We start from the raw sequence: 23,348 nt of genomic DNA on the forward strand, positions 1-23,348 counted from the left end.
CTATATCTGTCCACACGCACATGTGTACTCTCTGTATGTGTATTTGCGCCCTCCTATGCAAGCATCTGTGGAGGTCAGAGGTTGACATCGGATGCCTTCTTCTATTAATCTCCACTTTGTTTTTTGAGACAAGGTCTCTCATTAAGCCTGAGCCCACTGATTCGCTAGACTGGCTGGCCAGCAAGCCCAGGGACAGTCCTCTCTCCACCTGCGAGTACTGGGACTACAGCACACACGGCCATGGCCATCTTTATGTGAGTTGTGGGGGTCCCAGCTCACGTCCTCATGCTGACACAGCAAGCACTCAGTCCACTGGTCACCGCTGCAGTCCCTGCAGTCTTCCTAACTGGGATCGTGTATTCAGTCTGTAGCCCCAACCAAGTTCCCAGAAAAAGGCAGTTTGATTAGTTGAGGTGGTCTGTGGTCCAGGAGTCCTGAGTGTTGCCTTGCTCGTCGGGCAGGCTCCACAGAGGCAGCCACGTTTCCATGTGGAGCGCACGAGGAAAGGCAGCCATTGCGGTGCTGATCCATCAGCTCCCCAAGCCCCTCCAGGCACACTGTTGTTTGCAAAGAAGCCTTCATCTTTTTCCTCATAAGTAAAAAACCAGAAGGCTGTAAAGAGAGGCCGTAAAGGACAGCCCCGGCCCAGATGTGTACTTGTGAGCACAGCTGGCATCAAAGTTGCACATGCCTAAGCTGATTGGTATGTTTGCTCAGGGGATCGCTGCACCTGTGTGTACTGAAAGGCATTTCTGCAGAATACCTTGTCCCGGGTCTGTGGGCAGACTGAGGCATGTTCTGTAAACTGTGGTGAAAACAGCTGTTCACACACAAACAAAGGTGCTACAGACACCAAAACCGAGGTTAATCTCTCCGATTTGTGTGAGGAAGTGGGACGTTGCAGCAGGCAGCATTTTGTGTTTCTGAGGGGCTGTCTCGTGGGTAGTTCAGGGTACGTAGGAGCCAAAGGGAAATAGTTTGACACTGCCAACAGGCTCCCAGGCCAGGGCTCTTGATGTCTGTCACCTCTTGTCTCCACACATAATGTCCATGTACAGCCTTAAACTGAGTTGGTCTAACCAGTCAGAAGATCACAGCCCCTCAGAGTTCCCTGGGCTTCGCACTGGTGTATGTGGGGCAGCCCTGGGTTTGCCTGTAGGCAGGAGATACCAAATCAGGAGTTTGTAGCTAGCAGGTGCAAAAGGAATGTTGGTCACACAGATGGGCAGCTAGCTTCAGAGGCCTTTCTGGGCCACTGGAGGCACCTCATTCCTGAGCTGAAGTTAGTTGCTTCTGCCTGTGGGTGACAGGTGCCCTTGGTATCAGGAGAGGGTGCCGAGAAGCCAGCCCCAGTATGTAGCTGAGGATGCGACAGTTGTAGTTGGGGAGGGACACACAGGTACTGTCTGGGACCTGGGACCTCGGTCCCTGATAGGATGGCTCTGTTCTGTGTGAGTTTTTTTCTCCTTACCACCAACTGTCATCAAGGTGAGAGTCTTATCTATGTGACCTTGTCCCTGCTGTGTCTATATACTGATTATAGTGAAAAATGTCCCAATGGTCATCCATCAGTCTTGTGCTACTATTATGTAAGGTCTCAGAAGCAGATCTGACCTTGCCCGTGACAGAGGGCATTAAGGAGGCAAGGAGAAAACACTCAGAACCCAAGACCTGCTACCATTGCCAGCCTGGCACAGGATGACGAAGGGGATCTTCCAGTTCTGACCACTCTGACAGTGTTACTAGACCCTTAGCTAGCTTTGCAGCCAGCCCCCTTAGCCACTCCCTCGGCCTCTCACAGGCCGCGACACCTCCCCTTGTTACTTAGTCTGTCTTCAGCTTGACAGAGGTGCCAGGGTGTAGCCCCTTCACTCAGGCCACAATATACTCTGTCTAGAAGGCCTTGCACTTCCCCAGGGCAGGAAGCTGGCCCACGGAAGCCAGAACACGGTTACTCTCTTGCCTCACCACTTCCTCTCATATATTGCAAGTCACAGACACCTCTGTGGGAGGGTGGCCCAGGGGCTGGGGACGGCAGCAGAATCTGCATCCAGGCGCAGGGTGGGAGGCAGGCCGCTGACTGCAGATGAGAAAGCAGGTGTTGTCATTTGGGGTGGCTGCAGGCTCAGTGTGTGCCGGCGGGAGTGTAGTGTGGCACATAGGGATACTGACGCAGGGCCTTGATGTGGACCGTTCTCCTCAGAGGCCTGGTTAATGTGAGGCGTGGGTATTGACGTTGCCTTCTCCCACTGTAGGAAGGGCACGGGCAGCCTGCAGTGTGTTGGGGGTAGATGGGTGGATCATGGCAGCAGGAGGAACACTACAGGACTGAAAGACCAGAAAACTCTTGGAGTTCATGGGAGCCATCACCAGACATGTGGGAGGACGGTGTGAGGAGTGTGACGTTACTGTTCCATGCATCCTAGAAGGCCCCAGGGATTGGAGTAAAGTTGTCAGATGTGGTTACCTGCTAAGCCACGCCACTGACAATGTCCAGCTTTTTTACGTGGTGCCTGGGGATTCGACCTGAATTGTCATGTGTGCACAGAAAGTTCTTTTACCTGCTGAGCCATCAACCCAGCGCCACACTTTCTATGTATTTCAGACAGGGTCTTGCTAGGTTGCTTGGGTATCACTTGAACTCTTAGCTTTCCTAACTCAACTTTCTAAGTGACAGGCTCACAGGTGTGTGTGGCCATGCCTAGATGTCTCATTTAATCTGGCTTCAGGAAAAAAAAAATCCCCACCTAGCATCTTTGAGGTTTTCTTTCTTAAGCTCCTGGTACAGCTGGGTCTGTGGGCCTCGGCCAGCACCGTGCTTATCTCAGAGCCATGGCTGAAGGCTCGCCTCTGTGAACCAGTTTGTTTCTGGATGGTGCTGTATCAGCTCCCAGCAAGTCTGTCCTGGCTTTGGCCTTACTGTCCTTCTTAAAGGCTGTGGCCCAGGACGCAGTGGCTTTGAAACCTTTGTGTTCAGACCTGGCCACTGTCCCAGGAGGCAGGCTTGTAGGCCAGCTTCCAAAGCCACTCGGGGCCCTTCTCCTCTTTCCATCTGCAGCTCAGGCTAGCCAAGACTGCAGATTGGGTGGGTCACAGTTCCTGCTCAGGTTCCCAAAGCAAGTTTCCCTCCAAGGGCTCTACCCACCTCGGCATCACTCACTCAACTCCGTAAAGTTCTGAGGCCAGAGTACGTTTTCACTTGTGTGTAGGAGGACATTTTGAGTGTATCGTGTTTTCGCCCTTTTGTCCTGCAGTGTGGACTGTGGGTATAGGCTGACAGTGACTCACAGTACACAGCTGGAAGGGGTCCTGGGAATCAGAAGAGGAATCGTGATCCAGTTTAAGGATATTAAGGGCGGTAAAGAGCACACTCGCCTGGTGCACTGTCGTGACCAGCCTTGCTGCAAGCAGCCAGCCCGCCGAGGCTCTGGCCTTGTGCCCCAGTCATTTAGTGAGCACCTTGTCATCCTCAAATGGATGAACTTGAGCTTCTTCCCCTGAGGCCCCCATTTCTCTCGTCCCAGCCTCAAGACTGGCTTTGCAGATGCCAGAGCCACGGGACTTGTAATGGGACTGAAGACACGTGCCTAATGGGCATCTGTTCCTCTGACACCAACAAAGCTAATGTTACACGCATGCATACCCTGATGGTGATATGACATTGAGCCTTTCCAGGATTCTACTCCTTCGTGGCCCAACCTTGCCCAACGTGACATCTCTGGTCTTCCTGAGAGGTGGTTCCTGTCTCCTGATTTGAGCGGGTCACTTGCCATTTTGGCTGTGTGTAGTGATTACATCCCTGTGTTGCTTCCCTGTCCACTTTGGTAGGAAGCCCAAGGAGAGGATGTGCTTTCTCTCCTAAGAAATGCTCTCCACTTGACCAGGCACCTTGCTGTGGGAGCCTCTGGTCTTTCCCTCCTGGGCCCTTTCCCCTCATTCCTTAAAGAACTGGGGGTTTTGAAGTTGTCATAACCTCCGGTTCAAGCTCTGAGGGGTATCAACTAGATCCCCCTAGCCCCTCAGTGCTTGGCCACGGTCTTGTTGTCATGCAAGGCCCAAGAGCAGGCCTGGAGCCATGGCAGAGCAACCTCATTGAAATAGCATGTTAGCATTTAAACAATATTAATACTATTTGACTCATTAAATGTACAAAGGCCAATCAAAGTGCTTCCATGTGTGTGTGCTGTCAGTTCTGGCGGCAACGCCTTCAATGGCTTTATGTGGTTTCAGACAGCATTTTAGCACATTCTTAAAATACCCACAAAAGCCTTTATGTAAAAACTCATAAATGTGAACCACATAAAATTATTTTTTTCCTTGTTTCATGTCACTGTGATCAAAGTACAGTAGGTAAGACTACATTTTCAAAGCCTTGTTGAGGTCCTTCTTTAATTAATGCTTCACGCGCAGAATAAAACCATAAACCATATAATGGGGGTACAACTGTCTGTGCACCCCACGGCTTCCTCCCTTCTGACATTGCTTGCCTGCAAAGCGGGGGCTTCTTGATGACTCCGGAATGGCCCTTTCTGTCACCCGGCCTTCAGGCCCTTTGTATCGGACCAGCACGTTGAGACTTGCAGCCGCTTAGGTTCCCAGAGGTCCCTTTCAGTGTCTGGAATCAAGTCTGTTCTTGAATTGTTGTGGTGTTAGGGCCCTGTCTAAGGAGCCAAGGCTCTGCTCATCCACCCTGCCGTGACAGAGAACCCCTCCTCCCCAAGTCTTGGGGGGCTCATGAGTAGCCAGCAGCGTGGCCTCAGCACTGTGGCCAGCAGATCCCTAAGGAGTCCTCCCAGTGGGACACGGGCCGCCATGGAAAGGGCTGGAGATGAGCTGCCTCGTGAAAAGTGCCACACCCAGCCTGGCACCATCCCTTAGAATTACATAAAAATCCAACGTGTCAACAAAGACTGGAAGGAACTTTGGAAAAATCAGATTTGAGGGAAATGTTGATTTATGGTATTGTGGGCTAATTTTTAAATTTCTCTTTTATATGTTCTTGAAAAAAGTTTTTAAATTCAGGGAGAGGAGCCCATAAGGAGGTCACCCTTGGGCTTGCGTATTTTGCCTCCTTCAGCTCCAGCGTTTTGAAACTCTAGACCCAGCCTGTGTGGCCCACAGGGGAAGCTGAGGATACCTGAGAGAAACTGCCCAGAGCGTAGGCCAGGCTTCTGGCTGGGGTGCCGGAGCCTGGACAGCCCAAATGCTGTTGTTTTCTGGAAGAACAGAACACAACGGGCGGGCCCTAAGGCACTTACCTTAGGTCACCTGGTGCTTTTGAACTGGTCACTGGAAAGTGTTGACAAAACCTTGAAGGCACCAACATTTATCCCAGTCCCCACTAAGGCAGCCTGAGCCAGTTCACCAAAGAGTGGGCCTGTGACAAGAGCAACACTACAGCGAGAGGCTTTTCTAGCTATGTACGGAGGGAGGATGGTAGAGGCCGGGCCTATGGGCCTGTGCTCTGCAGGGCCAGGTGGGCAGAGCAGGAAAGGCAGCAGCCGGCAGCTGAAGCCCCAGAACACAAGAACACAAGTCAGAAAATCTCTTGCTACCACAAAGGGTTGGTTGGCCTAGAGGTGACCAGTCCATCTTTGCACATCCCAGGAACATTCCAGAATGCCCTGCTGTGTGCTGCCCTGCTATGAAAAGTGGCTCCTTGGATCAAAACACAGTACTTTTTCCTCTTGTACTGTGGGTAAGAATGGCATTTGCAGAGTTTCTGAACAAGAGTGCCTTAGAGTGGGGCCCAAGAGCCCCTTGTTGGCAGCATCCTAGATTCACCAAGAGATAGCCTTGAGCACTGCCCCATGGTGCCTATCTGTGCCCGTGAGCAGCATGGACTCCGCCTAGCACTTGGACACTTAGCCAACAGATACTGAGGATGTCTACTGGGCAGGCCTGCTGTATAACCCACTGGCCCCCCACCTCACACACACACCCCACCTCACCCCACCCCCCACCCCCCCCTGGCTGGTGGGAGACAAGACCAGAGATTCAGTTTGATCCTTCACATTAGAGCCACAGGAAGTGGTCCTGTCATGGAGGGCTGGGCCCATGAGTGGCCACCTGGGAAGTTAGGAGTGGAAGGTCGAAAAGCCATTGCACCTGCACTGTGTGGCTGGGGAGGATTCATGTCCTTGGCAGCAGGGGAGCTCTGGTATCTCAGTTACGCCCTGGTGTGAATCTTGTTGGGTGGGTGAGGAGAGTATTATTGGTTTGTTTTTAAGTCACAGTCAAAGTGCAGAAACAGTATAGCCGACTCTCAGAGCCTACAAGGTGCCCCTGTGGATGTCAAAATCCCTGGATGCCCAGGGCCTTCATATAAAATGACAGGGTGAGTACACAGGTCCTACAGCTCCTTCCATGTATTCCAAGTCAGTTGAGATTGCTTGTAATGCCGTTTGTTGCTGGGACACAGGGCCTTGCTCTGTAACTGTCTGGCCTGGAATTCATCGTGTAGCCTGGACTCAGTCTCCTGTCTTTCTCCCTCACCCTCTAACATTGACATTTAGCGGATGGCTTCTTCTTGTTTTTTCTAGACAGAGTTTCTCTGTTTAATAGCCCTGGCTGTCCTAGACTCCCTTTGTAGACCATGCTGACCTTGAACTTACAGCGATCGCTTGCCCCTGCCTCTCAAGAACTGGGATTAAAGCTGTGCACTGCCACCACCGCCTGGCATGGCTTCTTCTTTTTTTTTTTTTTTCTTTTGTGTGTGTGTGTAAAACCGCTTTAGTGTGACTTAAGCCACAGGTGAGCGTTAATTTTGGATGTATTTCATTTCAATGTCAAGAAATAATTTTCACACCAAGCACCCCAGCATTCAGGAGACCAAGGCAGGAGGATCCCCAGTTCTAGGCGAGCCTGGCTGGGGCTGGATAGCGAGAGCCTGCCTCTTCTTGCCTCTGTTTTGTCAGATCTGTGGACTTTTCAGTGTTGACTGGACCCGAGGAAAACGTGCTGTCCCACACACAGCCTTCATTTCTGTTGGTTCTGTAGCAAGCCACTCTGAAAACAGCATAATTCCCGGTTCATTGTCAGGATGTGGGGCAGGCTTGTCAGGCAGCCTTCCTGAGAGACAGAAATGTTAAAGGAGGTGACAGTTGATTCTGGAAACAGCGTTCTCCAGTGATGATGACTAGGTCTGCGCTCCGAGGAGGGACACACTGTGCTGGACCTCACAGCTGGGAGGGCTTGGAAACCCAGAAAGAGGCTGGTCTTCCTGCTCCTAAGGCCTTAGGTTTCTGCTTCCCCAGGCTTAGGGTGCTCAAGCCAGGTCAGAAGGTCATGTGGAGGGTGTCCAGGTCATCATCTTAGGGCACCTTTGCTGACAGCACTCTGGGACCCCTGACTTGGCTCAGTGCCTGACCGTCCACGGGCGTGTCTCTTGCAGGTATTTCGAAGGCGGCGTCTCCTCTGTCTACCTCTGGGACCTGGATCACGGCTTTGCTGGAGTGATCCTTATAAAGAAGGCCGGAGACGGGTCAAAGAAGATCAAAGGCTGTTGGGATTCCATCCACGTGGTAGAAGTGCAGGTACAGCTCCCCAGGTGGTGCCACACCCCACAGTGCAGCCCTGCTCTCCAGACGCTGCCAGGGGACATGCTAGGATATGAGCCCCCCACTAACTCCTAAACGTGACAACGCCGTTTGGATAAAGACAAACCAGGGTGGCATCTCACTGATGCTGAAAGACCCCTGAGAACTGAAGGCATGATTGCAGTCTGCCTTATAAAAACCATGGGGCTTTTAAGGGAGGAAAGGGAACTGGGGAGACGGGGTCCATGTCACCCTCCTCAGCTCACATTCACAATGTTATGTTCTCCTCCTTACACCCAGGAGAAGTCCAGTGGCCGTACTGCTCATTACAAGTTGACCTCCACGGTGATGCTATGGCTGCAAACCAACAAATCCGGCTCGGGCACCATGAACCTGGGAGGCAGCCTGACCAGACAGGTAGAGCTTCTGCTCCAGTCTCTCACCAGTGCCCACCGGTGCCAGAAGCAAATGAGCCCTTCACCCTGGTTAGGGGAAGCATGTGTGGCCAGTTGCCAACCCACCAGCCATGGGTGACGTCACGTTCTCACGTCACTCTCCTCTGATCTGCACATAGCTATCCACCAGGTGGTTGACAGCCCGCTGCTGCTGTCGTAGGGCTGAGTGGTTGCTGGCCTGTCACCCACCACCAAGGCTTGGTATCTTCCACGCTCACGCTTGACTGAGTTTTGGAGCAGTCACACTGTGGACTCCGTGCGATCTGCTCTGTGCAGTGCAGTCCCAGCTGCTTGCCCCCTGGCCTGGCCTGAGCTCCTGCTTGTAGGAAGCAGGGGGTTCGTGATGGGAACTCGAGATATGCGTGCTTGTTCTCCGGCTGTGTGCACGTGAAGGGCTGCCGAGCTCTGCCTGGCTGTCACTTACCTGCCCGCTGCTTGGGTGTCACTAGCAGTCGCATCCCTAGATGTCCTTTTCAGGCTGTGAGCAGAATGTAGAACTTGGACTAAACACAGCAAAGGTCCTCGGGGTCAGACGCACTTAATGCACCCGAGCCTGCCCTTTTCTTGAGTGTCGGCTCCAGAAGACTCTCTTGTCAACAAGATTATTATACTGGTGGCCAGGATGAGGCTCAGTAGTAGAGAACTCGCCTAGAAGGCTCATTGCACAGTACCCAGACCACCTAAGATAATTGTATTTTAGCTCTTTAGAGAAGCACGCGGCAGGGAAGTTTGGGTTCCTGACCCTTTCTTGAGTAGGTTTGCATTCTGCAAGTTGCAAGGGCACCTACGTGCATTTGTAAAACCAACAGTGCAAAACAATATGGCTGGAGCCAGCTTCCACCTCTGAGGTGCTGCTGGAGCCTCAGTCTCCCGTGCAAAACCCTTACCCCTGCGCTGTGTCAAGGTTTAGAGGCCACAGGGAGCCTAGGTCCTCTAGGCAGGCCTGTCCTAGAACCAAGAACTTGTACTCAGGCCAGAGCTTGTCCTGTTGCATGGACATGGGCCCTCAGCTTCTCAGGCCCTTGACAGAGGCCAGCTAAGTCCCCTGGCAGACAGCTCCACCACAGCTTGCCCTTTCTCCCTGCTACCCAGTGAACGGGTTGGAACCCCTGAGTCCATCCGGAGGCTGCTCCCTGCCTTCCTTACTGCAATCACACCGGGATACTGTGACCTGCACACATATTTAGTCTCCCATCTTCCTAAACATTTAAACCAGCACTCAGCCCAGGGCTAGCGTCGGGCTTCAGAGTGCTGTGCTCAGTAGCCCTGCCAAGCCAGGCTTGGCCCGCTGAGTGACTGTCCTCAGCACACCTTGTCTTCTTGCCTCTGCCGCCTCGAGCTTCTGGGGCTCTACTGTGGAAACCCAGGCTTCTGTCATCGTCCTCAGGGCCAGGGCCGTACCTCATCCAAGGTGCAATAAGCTGAGGCTCGCCTCCAGTGTAAGGAACTATACAGGGAGAAGCCTCGGGCTAGACAGCTGCACGCTAAGAAAACACAGCTCCTGAGTGAGCAGGGCAGTGAGGGTGAGGGACTCAACTGTGAGGCCCAGGTGAGCCCTGGAAAGTTTCTGTGGTTGCCTTGGATAGGTGACGGGGGTTCCAGAAAGGGTGGGTGGGTCAGCACATAGCAAGCAGACATGGCTGCATGGCTGTCTCCTTTGAGTAGATTTTCAGCAGCTGCCATTTCCATTTAACAGGCGAGGAAACTGAGGCTCACACCATTAAATAATTCACTAGAACAAAAGAGGCAGAGTCAGGATTTGAACACACACGTGTCTTAACACAATGCCCCTCCTCCCGTGCGCTCTTTGAGTCAGAGCTTGGGTGGCCTTCACTTGTGACTGATGGGGTAAGAGGGTGGTCCCCCAACACACACTCACACACACTTACACACTCACACTATGCAGTTTTGGCAATGAGCAGGCAGAGGGTTCCCTTCCTCTGTCATACGCACGCTCCATAGAGGAGAGAAGACAGTTCGTGGAGCTGTCTCACCAGGCACTGGTCCTACATGCCATGTCCGGCAGCCAGGAGCATCTCTTGTTAAGGATGAGTGGGTCCCCATCTTCACAGTGGTGTTCTCCCCCAGCAGCCTGACCCCCCCCCCCAGGCACTTCCCTCATTTCCCAGGCCCCCCACGTACAGGAAGGCCTGGGGCTGTTCTCCTCAGGGTCCCTTCCCAGGAGTAGTTCGGTCTTGCTGCTCACTCTGTTTTCCATATGTGACTTCTGGGAATACATTGAGGGAGTTGAGAACCTTAGTGGCACCTGTCACCATGATAAATGGCCCCAGCTGCATGTCCCAGCTGGTCAGGACACCCTGCTCTGAGTGCCCCCCCCCCCAGCTTTGTCTTGCCCTTCACTGTGTCCTTTTGTTGCCTCTACTCAGGCTGTCAGGACGTCAGTTAGATGGGAGGCAGTCCTTGGCACATCCCTGCAGCTGTAGGGTGGTGGGGGCGGCAGCCGAGGCCTGTCTGGAAGCTCACCCATGCCTCCTTACATCCTCCTGCCAAGGCAGAGGCCACATGTGAGGGAGGTGGCAGAAGGTGCCCCTTGGCAGGCTGCCACAGTGGCCCCAGCGGAAGGCCAGGGACCAAGTGAAAAGGTGCTGCACGCCAAGTACCAGATCTGAAAAGGAAGCTGCTTGCAGAGGTCACTTCGAGTGTGTGACAGCAGACGTGGGAATGGGGCGGACCGTGAGTCTCTGGCCAGAGATCCGAAGACTCCCATCCGGGGCAGGCCCTGCAGATGTTCACTTAATTTTCTTTTCAGATTCTAAATATTTAGACACGAAGGTGGAATGTTGTACTGAGTGGGAGATTAAGCTCATTGGTCGTTCGCAGGCCGACCTCCCTTCCCATCAGCCACTGGCACTCTCGGGTCTTCAGGAAAGGCCTCTCAGACCTGGGCTTGGCAGTTAGGCCAGGCAAGATACTTCAGTAAGATAAAGCCCAGGCCTTTCCTTGCAGGTGGAGGGAGGAAAAGGTGGGGCAGGCCTTCAGAGCAGACGTGGCCCCTGAGGTGGTCTGGATGGGGCCATTTGAGTGGTGCTTCTTCTAAGAAGAGTTGAGTGTCAGATGGTCAGATGGCAAAGTAAGGGGTTTGAGACAGCCACCAATAAGCTGCCCTAACTGTGGGAAGCAGGGTAGGATATGAATGGGCCGGGGGCTGAGGTTGGAATGAACCCCCCCGCCCCAGGACTTCTGAACCCTGAGTTGTGGCGTTTCTGTTAAACGTGTATAATATGCACCGACCAGAGAGGCTGTCTGCAAGAAAACTGCCTTCAGAACTTGGTCTGGGCTGTAGCCCTGTTGCCTCACAGGCATGTGGCCAAACAAACTCCAGCTCAAAGGTCGGACGGCCGTCCCTTCCTAGATGCACCTGAGCATCGTCTCTGCTTAGGGAGCAGGTTTGATCCTGGCCTGACCCGGCCACGGGGCCCTGGGCATGCTGTGTACTTACATGCTGGGCTTACGGTTGCACTCATACATGAGTGTGGTAGAGGCAGGGGCATGGAGGCTGAGGCAGGCCAAGGCCCTTTGCACCTAAGGTGTGAGCTAGGAGAGGCTGCCTTGCTGCTCTTCTGCTGACTGAACTCTCTAGAAAAAACACTGTGGCAGTAGGAAACGCCATCCACCTGTTTGAAGACAACAGCCACCAGATTCCAAGCACTTCCTGGTGTCTTTCTCATCTTGGCCATAGGGAGGAGAGGGTCTTATTGGGGACAGGCGAACTCGGCCCTGACTCCAGATTCAGTTGGAATCACCTTATGGAACATCTGTGCCGCCACAGAACATAAAAATGTTTTCCTTCTGGCAGCTTCTTTTATGAGGGTGTAATAATATATGCATTACAAAAATAGTTCTGTTCCTGGTGGGTCAGCCTTGCCAGCAAGCTGACCCCAGCCAGGTGTGGAGAGGAGGGAGGTAGTGGGGGCGGGCAAGGGGGCTATGGAAACCGCCTGCGTGTGCCAGGATCTTGAGCTTAGAGGCCCCCTGTGTGCTCCTGGGGAGTCCATCTCCCCGCCCCTCCACCTTCCCCCCACACGACTCATTTGAACGTCTATAGGTCCCAGCCTTTCTCTGTTGGAAGGTGGCTCTTGATCCTGAAGGGCAAAGCGGGGACAAGGCACTGAGTTGTGCATGAGGCTATTTGCTCAATGGCCAGAGCCCTTCCCCCCGAGTGCTGTGCTCACCCTAAGCTGCCAGCACCCCCTGAAATGGCCCTTGAGAGCCCCCCCCCCCAGCCCTCCTTCCTTCCCCTGGCAGGGGTGGGAGCAAGAGTCTTCCTCTGCATAGAGCAGAGGCTGAGAGACTGAGCTGAAGAGGTGCCTGTCACTGAGTCCGAGCCGCCCTGCAGAGCAGCTCCGAACACAGCCACCATTTCCGTGTAGGATGTTGGTTTTGAAATCTTCAAAAATGGGTGGCGAACCCCGAGCTTTCTCTCAGGCGTCCTCCCCAGCTTTATTCAATGCGCACACTAACCAGTTGTCTCAGCCGTACTTTCGCTCAGCACAGATGATCTCCCACCAGTGTGTGCTGGCCATACCTGAAATGGGGCCATGACAGGGACAGATAGGGCTGTCACTCTCACTGCTCCAGCTTCGTGAGGAAAGGTCTCAGTGCAAGATTCCCTGAGACTTCCCTTGCTGAAGAATGGCCAGGCCTAGGGAGGTGGACCAGGCACTAAGGACTCCTGCAGCCCCCGTCGTCACCACCTTTCGGCAGCTCTTTGCCAAACCCCTTGCCAGTACCAGAACTCTGTTCTGCAGTGAGTCATGTGGCTCTGGAAGGTCCTTACGCCAGACGATTACTCTAAACTGGCTCTCGCCATGCAGCACTGGCACCCCTCTTCTGTCTCCTCAGTGGCCCAGAGCTAGCTGGAGTACAAGCAGCAGCCCTGTTAGAACCTCTGCCATACGCAGTGAGACGGCGGGCCAGCTCAGCCCTGCTCATGTCCCCCACCCCCACCCCCTTTAACTAGTCTCCTGAGCTCTGCCACACCTTGACCTCTCGGTAGTCCTTGTCTCATCCAGGAGGAAGAAATGCAGTTAGCAACAATGACATACCACTGTGAGGGTTCTGGAATTTGAACCCAGGTCCTCGGGAAGAGCAGCTGGTGCTCTTAACCACTGAGCCATCTCTTCAGCCTCCTTGTTGAGCTTTAAAATACTTAATACTCTGCTGGTTCCCTGTGAATCTGAACATGGGCCACTCTCCCCTTCACACTGTTGAACCCTTGTCAGAGAGGAAAAGCCTCCCACAGAGAAAGCTGAGGCCCAGCGGCAGAGTCTCATGTCTCCCTGCCAACTCCTCCCTTCGTGCACTTAGCTGGCTGCTGTCCCCGTCCTTTATAGCCCTGGAACCTAACATTGCCCCGCACAACCTTCGAGTGGTAAGGATGCCGGCTCTGTGGTGAGAAGGGGGTTTGGTTCCTCCACAGCTGTCCGCATGGCTGTGGGCATGTCACTGCATTCTGCTGGCCCGAGAATCTCTTGCTAACAGGGCTATATGTATCCCTCCCAGCCAGGTGTTAGCTGACAATGTCCCATGGCTGTCATTGCTGGGCTGGTCAAGATGTGGCAGTATCAGCCGGGCATGGTGTCGCACGCCTTTAATCCCAGCACTGGGAGGCAGAGGCAAGCAGATCGCTGTGAGTTCAAAGCCAGCCTGGTCTACAAAGCGAGTCTAGGATAGCCAAGGCTACACAGAGAAACCCTGCCTCAGAAAACCAAAAACACGCACACAAAAAAACGTGGCAATATTGTAACACAGGGAAGATTCCAGTGCCACACCAGGCCTTGCCCAAATCTCGGAAGTAGCCTGTACCTGTGCCTGATGGGAATGATGCAAAGGTAGACACTGCCCAGAGCCACCTGGCCAGTGTGGCCTCTCCCTGTCGTGGCCCTAGGAGCTAAGTGAGGAGCCTGTTTAGAGCAGCATCAGGAGACTCTGCCTTAGAGTTTCAGGATGTCTGTGTGACACGCAGGAGACTGAAGTCAGGGCAATGGTGAGTTGGCAGCGGCTGGTTCTGGAGCTGCAGCGTTTTCTTTGACTAAACGTTGGTGTCTTTGCAGATGGAGAAAGATGAAACTGTGAGTGACAGCTCCCCACACATAGCCAACATCGGGCGCCTGGTGGAGGTGAGCGGTCCCAGCTTGACCCTGCCCTTGTGCAGCAGAGGCTAGCCTCCAGTTTTCTGAGCTTTCTTCTGACTTGGATTCAGAGCTCAGCTCCAGGCCCACCCACCCCAGCGCCCCAGCTCGGTTGCTGGCCCTGGGAAACATGAAAGCCCTGTTTCCCTTGATCACTGGGTGTGAACAGTGATCTGAACTCAGGGTGGAAACAGATTGCTGGAACACCAGGGGCCTTGGAGCAGCTTCACTTGTGGCTGCTGCAGCCTGGCCTGTCACCACATCCCGTTTGGAAGTCAGGGGTGGTGTTTGGACTGGAGACGTGGTCTCTGGTTTCACAGAACTGTTCACAGAGATGGTAGCCAGGCAGTGCGCTGGTGATGTGGTTTAGACCCACTCCCAGCCGTGGTTAGAATTGGCCACCAGCCCCTAGGTGTTGGCTTCCTCCATGCCTAAGGATAAGAAAGACCCAGAACCTAAATTATAGGTAGGGTTCTGGCAGCCTGGCGCTGGCTCTCCACACATGGGAGCAGCACCACAGCTCCCCCCTGTGGCCAGAGCAGGGACTGCAGTGTGGATGGTAGCAGGTGGGTGTGGGCCTCAGGTTCCTGTTCTCCACTGACTCACCTCCCTCCCCAGGACATGGAAAACAAAATCAGAAGCACGCTGAATGAGATCTACTTTGGAAAAACAAAGGACATTGTCAACGGGCTGAGGTAAGGTACCAAACATGGGGCTTGAATCCCGGTCTCCTTAGCCGTCTGTAGTCTTGGGCCTCTCAGTTCCTCATCACAAGACATGGTCAAGGATTGCTTTGCAGTTTGAAAGGCTCAGGAGCTGGCCAGCGCTTTCTATGATCTCTGCCAGTTCCGTTCACTGTGCTCGTCCACCTCAGCAACCTTTGGTGCCGTTACGCTGGAGAGGGCTACCAGCCATCTACCAAATGTGCCCAGGCTATTTGGTGTTGGGGCTTCCCAGGCCCCCACAGAGACCCCCAGACATTGAGGACATCTCAGCAGCTGGGCGTGGAGTTCCGCTTACGGCTCTGGGTCCTGCATAAGCAGACAGGACTGACTCCCTATGGCCTCTGGCTCCAGTATAATATGAGTAGGAGGCAGAACCCAGCTGGAAGGCCAGGGAGGTGACTGAGAAAGGAGTGACCTGGATAGCACTGGCCTTGGAGTCACATGCCGGGGATCTTGTCCCAGCTCTTTCATCCTTGCCCACACCTTTCTCATTGGCCTTGTCTCATCAGGAGGCGGGGTGCCAACCAGTCTTCTGATGCCATTCCCTGGCTCAGCTTTTATATTGCAGCCAAAAGAAAGGCAGGGTATAACTTGTGTGCATGCCCAGCAGGCGGGTGTAGGTGAGGCATCTTCTGCGGGTCCCCTGTGGCCCTGGGTATCCAATCCGGCCTGACACCAAAGGCACCATACACGTCTGACCAGGCCAGTCTCCACCGTGCCCAGTAATGAAGGAAACACAAGGAGAGCAGCTGAGTCTGTGTGGAGGCGGGTGTGAGTCCCCAACGACCCGGGGCCTCGGCAAACACTCAAGCCCCAGTGCCGGGGCAGCCTGCTGTCTCTGCCTTTGCCCTTGGCTACCGGCCACGCGTTGTGCGTTGCTGTTGCTCTCTCGCTGCGGCTTCACCCTTCTGAACACTCTCTGTAGATCTCTTGATGCTCTCCCCGACAACCACAAGTTTAAGCAGTTGCAGAGGGAGCTCTCTCAAGTGCTGACCCAGCGCCAGGTCTACATCCAGCCTGATAATTGAGCCGACCCAGGTACCCTGTCTGAAGGGCGTGAGGCTTTCCCACTAAACAGGACTCACCAACCTGCCAAGACCCTGCCACTAACCTGTGCCTGTCCACAGCAAGTGGGCAGCCACATTAACGTGTAGTCTCACCCCCACCCCCACCCCCTCCCCACAGAGTGTGTGCTGTGTGTGTTCTGCACTCAGGCAAAGGCCAGGTTTGGGCTTCTGCTTCTGACAAAGCTCAGTCTGTGGCACTACCACAGCCTCTCCAGCAGAGGGCACTGTGTGCCCTGCCTTCTGCGGACTCGCCCACCTCTACCAAGGACTCCACAGGTCTCAGGGCCCTTTGTGCCGTTGACTTGGAAAGCATGGTCTCCCTCTGAGTGTCTGACAGTGATGGAGCACGTCTCCCCAGGCCAAGCCAGCACGCCTCCAGCCCGGCCACTCCTGGGCACTCTACCCATGCTGCGTGTACCCGCACAGCCTCCCCCTAATGAGCTGCAGCTGTCGCCCAGCAGGCCCTGCTGATGGAAAGGAAAACAATCTTGCTTGTTGACAATGGCCAAGAACCATGACTTGGCTTGTGACAAATACAGATGTGCAAATGCAGTCAGCATCTCAGAGGAGGAAGGAATTAAAACAGGGCCCTGGGGACCTACGGGATCCAGGGCTGGACACCAAAGGTCCCAGTCCAGACAGACCTGTGGGATTTACAGTGAGGCTCCAAGTTGAGGACCCCCCCCCCCAGGCCACCAGGGTCTGTCTGGCTCATACACTGACTTCAGGTCCAAGGCAGCAGTCAGTTCCAGCCTCAGTGGCATCTCCAGGTGTCTCCATGTCCCAACTAAAGAAAGCCCTTTTAAGGGACACTGCTCACTCAGGAGGCAGAAGTAGGTGGCTGAGTTCAAGGCCAGCCTGATGTTCAAAGTGAGGTCAAGACAGCCAGGGCTGCTCCAAGAGAGACTCTGTCTTGAAAAAACAAACAGAAAAGGGGCACCACTGATGCCATCCCCAGTGAACTGGAGGTGTCTTGAGAAGAGCCCAGCCCATCGGCCAGATGTGCCGCCCTCCCCACCCCAACCCCAGCTCTGCCTGACCCTCCGCAGCTCCTCTCGCTAGCACTGGCCTCTGGTGAGAGCTTGGGATCCTGAACCCCCAAGAGGAGGCAAATGTGCACTTGTGTGGCATCAGCTCACACATAGCTTTTCTGCTCAGGTCCTGTCCTCAGTCTCCAACTCCTCTCGGGGGTGTTCGTGGGTCACCCTCTGTCCCACTCAGTCTCACTTTCTCTCCCTTTTCACCACTTGGTACGGACTGTCCAATAGTGCCTCACAGTGTGAACCCGAGCCACTTGCCGAGCATGCCACCTTGCCTCTTCCACTGCTTCTGAGCTTCTCAACATTTGCTGCAAATAGTTTAGTGTGCTCTTAATTACCTGATGTGCTGGGGAAAGAACTGTCATGGGGAACCTTTCTTCAACTCTCAGTTTCGCTGCCTGATCTGGAGAGTAGGCCTAACGAAGTTCCACCCCGAGATGGCTTGTGAGAATTGAGACAGAAGTATGCAAAGCCCTTTGCAAATCTTAACTCCCTCCAAGCCTTAGGCACTCCAGCTGCGGTGAAGAGTGCCTCCCTGCCAACCCAGGGTGTAACACAGGGCCCCAGGGCACTCATCCTCCACAGGGGCTGTCTTTTAGAATGCAGACTTGCAGGGCTTTGCTGGGCTGGGTTTGCAGCCAGCAGCACTGACATGCAACAGAGGCTCCATTGCATCCCAGCGGCTCAGCCATGCAGACGCTGGGTCCTAAGCACTTGGTGGGGGTGGGAATTGCTTCCAGACAAGGAGCCAGCCTCTGCTGCCGGTAGAGGAGGAGCGGGTGCTTCATTAGAAGGTCCTCACTGCCCAGAGCCTTCACCTCTCAGCCAGAGGCCTCGGCAGTAGGTCCGAGCTAGAAGGTCCAGGCTGCATGGTTTCTGAAAGCTCTCAACAGCTTGAGACCCGCACCCCGATCTGTAGATCTAATGGCCAGGTCACCCACAGCCTGGGCAGAGATGACCTCTACCCATAATGGTCAGCAAGGTACTGAGGTGCAGGCCCTGGACCTCTTCCCACTCTCGGGTACACTGTGTAGCCTGGCACCCCAGTGTCCACCTTGCTGTGTCTGTTCTGCCTACTGATGTCCTCTCCTCCTCTGCAGGTCTGTGCAGACATTTGCGGACAAATCAAAGCAAGAAGCGCTTAAGAACGACCTGGTGGAGGCCTTGAAGAGAAAGCAGCAGTGTTAAAACCTCTGCTTCCCGCTAACCGGACACGCCATGCACTCGTTAGATTCCTTTCTTTAGAAAACTCGTTTTCTGCTCCTTTTCCCTCTTCCTTTCTCTCCCCGACAGGTCACATAACAGTTTGCATCGACCACGCAGCGCCATCTCTCCCCAAGAATAAAGCCCAGTAACTACCCTCCTCTGGCTCCAAGGCCATAGAGACCGTGTGGTTCTGTTCGCCTGGGCCCCGTCTTCCTCCCTTCTCCCGTTTATAGGCATAAATACACTGTCTGCCACCGCTCCCTCCCATCTTTTTGTTACATTGGTGTAAAAAATGTAAAACAAAAAATTTTATGAACTAACTGGTGTGTGAAAGATAGAAGAAAAACTGGAAACCTGATTCCGTGTGTGTTTGGGAGTTGCTTGGAGTTGGGGGCCGGGAGGACAGGGGACAGCTATGGAGGAAGGGGCGATGTCCTCAGCACTGTCCTGCGCAGGTGTGCCCCTGTCCCAGGGAGACCGTGGTGGGGGTGGGGGCTGGCGACCGGCTGCTCTTCTGGCCAGGTGCTTTTCTGTCAATTTTTATGGAATGCAAAAGGAGTTTTTGTTTTATTTTGGTTTTTTTGTAAAGCTTAAACAAAAAAAAATCTACATCTTCTACTTGAGCCTCCATACTTAAAAAAAAAAAAAAGGAAAAAAAGAACAAAAAAATCAATAAAAAGAAACTGGGACACAATCACTGCTGGCCTTGTGTTCTTTCTTACCTGCTTGCCTCACTCTCCAGACACAAGCGGCCTTCCATGCAGGCGGGGAGCTCTTCTCACCCCACGGCCACACCGCAGCACGTCTCCCTGCTGTCCAGTCCCTTGGGAAGAGCGTGCACAGGATCCTATGTTCTCAAGACCCCGAGCTCTGCAGAGCTTAGCTGTCCCCTCCACTGCTCTCTGAGCAGGGCCCAGGGCCTGCCTAACACCCTTCCTGGCTAGCTAGTCACCTTCCCCGGGTGTCGTGGCTGCCACCTCATCTTGTGTGATATTGCTGACTCATTAGTCGTAGTTTCTCTCATTTGGTCCCATGTGGAATGCAGAGTCCTGTGGGAGATAAGAAAGAGCAGGCCAGGTGTCAGGATGCACACCTGTAACAGCAGCACTGAAGCTGAGACAGGAGGACCGAGTTCAAGGCTGGCCTGGCCTGGCCCAGCCTGGACTACACAGCTGTATGTTGTCTCGACTACAAGAGAAAAACTGTTGTCGCACATAATTACAGCACTTGGGAGTAGTAACAGGAGGATTGGCAGAAACTCAAGGCCAGCCTGGTCTTCATAGTAATGTCCAGGCTTGCGTGGCCTACATAGTGAGACCTGCCTTGAAATAAATACCAAAGTCAGAGACAGGGCCAGTAGATGCTACCTAGTGGGTAAGGGTGTTTGCTGCCAAGCCTGACTGCCCTGGAACCCACACAGTTAAGGAAAGAACTGACTGGCCCTGGCACACACGATTTTAGCGCCACGTAGAGGTGGAACAAGACATAGCAAGCGCTAATTAACTAGGTTTTTTTGGGGGGGGGGGATTGACTAAGAAAGCAACCTGTAAAGACCCGAACAATATAAAGATGGGCCTTTCTTTGTCCAAGGGCCTTTCTGTGGGCTGTGACAGGGACAGCCAGATGGATGTTCCCTCTATGCAGCAGGGATGCCACAGCCTACCCAGGGATGATTAGCTAAGGGGCAGCATGGGACAAATCAAAGCGTGTTCCCTGCACTGCAAGGCCGCTTTCCTGCTTCCTTGCATGCATCAGTTGGAGAGCCTTGATGGCTGGCGGGGCCCCTGACGTTCCTAAGATGAAGAGGCAGGCCTGGAGGTGTATGGGAAGAGTGACTCCCGGCACTCAGGAGACAGAAGCACACGGTCAGCCCGACGTGGTGGCGCATGTCTGTAATTTCAGCACTCAGGAGGCAGAGGCAAGTGGGTCACTGTCAGTTCGAGGCCAGCCTGGTCTACAAAGTGAGTCCAGGACAGCCAGGGCCACACAAAGAAACCCTGTCTCAAAAAAACAAAACAAAGAGTTCAATGCATCAGGGTTGGAAAGATGGTTCAGCGGTTGAAAGCACTGGCTGCTCTTCTAAAGGACCCAGGCTTAATTTACAGCCTCTACACGGTGCCTCGGAGCTAACTCCATTTCCAGAGCATCCAGTGCCATTTTCTGGCCTCTTGGGCACTAGGTATCATTGGAGTTGCCAGACTTACAGGTAGGCAAAACAGTGTTAACCCACTGATTTAAAAGTTTAAGGTCAATGGGTGGTTAACTGCCACCCACTTAATCCCAGTACTTGGGAGGCAAAAGCAGGCTGGTCTCTTGAGTTCCAGTCCAGCCTGGTCTATAATGTGAGTTCCAGGACAGCCAGGGCTACACAGAGAAACCGTAACTCAATAAATTAAATAAATAAATAAATCAGGTCATCTTCACCTTCAGGTAGCTCACGAGGAGATCCTGTCTCAAAATATCCCTACCTAAGAGCATGGAGTGGGGTGGCACATACCTTTAATCCCAGCACTCAGGAGGAAGCAAGCAGAGTTGTAAATTCACCACAAGGCCAACTTGGCCCTGTGTTGCAAATTTCAGCCAGCCAGAGCTATATAGTGAAACCCTAGCTTAAAAAAAAAAAAAGCCTCCTCTTGCCCCAAATGGTGCATAGCAGCCGGGGTAAGGGCTGAATAGCTATTTGGGTTCATGAGCTGGGTTTTGTCAGCTGGTAGCATGTCCCCACAGGCTCTCTAGTACTGCCTGGTGTCCATACACAGAACAGGAAGGAGCCTGGCTAAGAAAGCTATGACAGAAGTCCTGGGCCAAGAAGCTGCCTTGGTCTAAGCGCCACCTGCACCTGTCTCTTCAGCTCTTGTACATAACGGCCTCAACTTCTGCAGCCCTAGCCTTCCTGACTCAAGACTTCCTCATTCAATACCTCAGTGACCAAGGACTTCAAGGCAGGCCCTATGTTGATCTACACACACACACAGCCTCACCATTGATGGAGTGTAGTAGGCTCAGGGGTTTGGTGGCTATGACAATCTTTTTTTTTTCATACTGCTTCCCCCCCCCCCCCACATACCCTTAGTGCCACACATGCGTGGTAGTGACTCCTTCAGCCACATGGGGAAAGCCAGTAACAGTCTGGTGATGTGCAGACTGTGAAAGAATCCACCAAGACAAAAGGGCAAGAGAGTTTATTACACACAGTGGTACAATGGCAACAGGCAAGACAGCAGACTACAGCAGGAGACACCCTACAGGCTCCTAGCAATGGCAGGCGTCTATGCATGCTGGGATTTATGCCACTATCCAGCTGTTTTTAGGTCTTTTGTTTTCCATGTCTCCCTGTGCAGCCATGGTTGGTTTGGGACTCCCTCTGTAGACCAGGCTGGCCTTCAACTCATAAGAGATCCTTCTGCTTCTGCCTCTGCCTCCCGAGGGCTGAAATTAAGGGTCTGTGTCACACCAAACAGGTGTTTAGGTCTCAATGGGTGGGACACCTGTGTAGGGCTACTTGTGGGCTAGGAAGACGCACCACTCTACTGGGTGCAAGCTTCACAGCATGGGTTGCGTCTCTTTGGATCCTAAGGCTGTTTGTGCAGTGTAACACAAGTCACCAGAGGTCAAACGCATCACTGTCTGAGCCTGTTCCTTAAAGGGGAGAAGTCTCTCTAAAGATATGCCAGGTGTGGTGGTGCAAGCTGGGAAGGAGTCCAGCACTTGGGAGGTGGAGGCAGGAGGATCATCCTTGGCTACCTACAGAGCTCAGGGTCAGCCTGAGGTGCATAGATAGTTCCCCAGAACAAACTAGTTGGTGCTACTTTTTCTAGCTCTATAGTTAGGTTTTAATTTGTGTCTCCCACATTCTACTCAAACACATTAAAAAAAAAAAAACTTTGTAGCCAAAGCTTTTTATTTTTTGGGGGGTGGCGGGGTGGGGTTCCAAGACAGGGTTTCTCTGTGTAGCCCTGGCTGTCCTGGACTCACTTTGTAAATGAGGCTGGCCTCGAACTCACAGCGATTCGCCTGTCTCTGCCTCCCAAGTGGTGGGATTTTAGGTATGCGCCACCACGCCCAGGTCCAAGCTATTTTTCAATGTGTTCTTCCTGCCTCAGTCTCCTCAGTGCTGAGACCAAAGGCCTATGCCACCAAGCTTGGTTTTCTTTTCTTTTAAATTTTATTTATTATTTATTGGGGGTGGGGGGGGACCAGAGTGTGTCAGATCATCAGGAGCTGGAGTTAAAGGCAGTTGTGAGCTGCCTAATGTGGGTGCTGGGAATAGAACTCTGGTCCTCTGCAAGAACAGGATGTGGTCTTAACCACTGAGCCATGTCTCCAGCCCTGACCAAGCTTGATTTTCAATAATTATTTTTAAAACCATAAAATTCAAAATATAAACACACATAAATTCACAAAACTCTGAACTCTATTTACACTGCTATGTTTTGGTGCCTTATTTGAACTTGTTATTTCTAGGTTTTTCTTGTCTTTTTAAAACAGGGGTTCACATAGCCTAGGCTAGTCTCATAATATAGTGAAGGATGGCTTTGAACTCCTGATCTTCCTGCCTCTCCTGAGTGCTGGATTTCCAGGTGTGCATCACCACACCATTTTGTCATCCTGGGGAATTGACCCCGAGACCTCATTCCCACTAGGCAAGTCTTAACCTGCTGAGCTGCACTCCAAGGCCCTACAATTGCTACCTGGTGTCATTCATAACGTCTCTGTAAGATAACTCTCCTCTTCTGTGAAACTGTGCAGTTTGGAACATGGGCTGGACAAACGTGCTATGGGGTGAGTCATGCCTACACCATGTATCCCTCTGAGCTGTCCAGCAAGTGAGGTCTGTCTTCAGCAGCTCACTGCGCACCTCCTCCTACACAGCTGGCCTTTGCATTACTCGGGAGGGCACACGCACAGGAATGTTCCAAGATGTAATTATGGCCTCACTAACACCTCGTTCAAATGTTAATACTGCACAGTGACCTGACAGCCTCCCAAATCGTTCCCTCAAGCTCTAATCCACTACCTGTAAAGTGGATCTGTTGGCATGATGCTCTTCCGGACTGTGTACCGTTCACCCCCGCTCATTCAAAGGCTGACTTCTCTACCCGACTCTCTGGTTTCCATCTGGGCACTGCATTGTGATGTTTACTCTAAGTATCTCCTGTCTCAAG

At 53.1% G+C, this 23,348-nt stretch overlaps 1 protein-coding gene and 1 long non-coding RNA gene across 5 annotated transcripts in view; both read left to right on the top strand.

Annotated features, from left to right (window-relative positions):
- Nucleotides 1-18,877, top strand: part of CAPZB (capping actin protein of muscle Z-line subunit beta) — a 101,810-nt gene extending 82,933 nt beyond the window's left edge. For 2 of the 4 annotated variants that reach the window (XM_084785887.1, XM_084785889.1), the window contains exons 5-10: nucleotides 7,394-7,535; nucleotides 7,839-7,955; nucleotides 14,068-14,133; nucleotides 14,764-14,840; nucleotides 15,796-15,908; nucleotides 18,078-18,877. In XM_084785887.1, the coding sequence (XP_084642013.1) occupies nucleotides 7,394-7,535; nucleotides 7,839-7,955; nucleotides 14,068-14,133; nucleotides 14,764-14,840; nucleotides 15,796-15,898 (505 nt within the window). In that variant the 3' untranslated portion in view covers nucleotides 15,899-15,908; nucleotides 18,078-18,877. The remainder of the gene's footprint in view (nucleotides 1-7,393; nucleotides 7,536-7,838; nucleotides 7,956-14,067; nucleotides 14,134-14,763; nucleotides 14,841-15,795; nucleotides 15,909-18,077) is intronic. The other 2 variants (XM_084785888.1, XM_084785890.1) reach the window with 1 other exon arrangement.
- LOC311599832 lies at nucleotides 7,962-9,736 on the top strand. Its single transcript, XR_014780014.1, has 2 exons — nucleotides 7,962-8,726; nucleotides 8,828-9,736. It is a non-coding gene; the product is annotated as an uncharacterized lncRNA (long non-coding RNA).
- Nucleotides 18,878-23,348: the final 4,471 nt, after the last annotated feature.

This window comes from Acomys minous, assembly GCF_964271855.1.
Source record: "Acomys minous genome assembly, chromosome: 6".
NCBI classification, from domain to species: Eukaryota; Metazoa; Chordata; class Mammalia; order Rodentia; family Muridae; genus Acomys; species Acomys minous.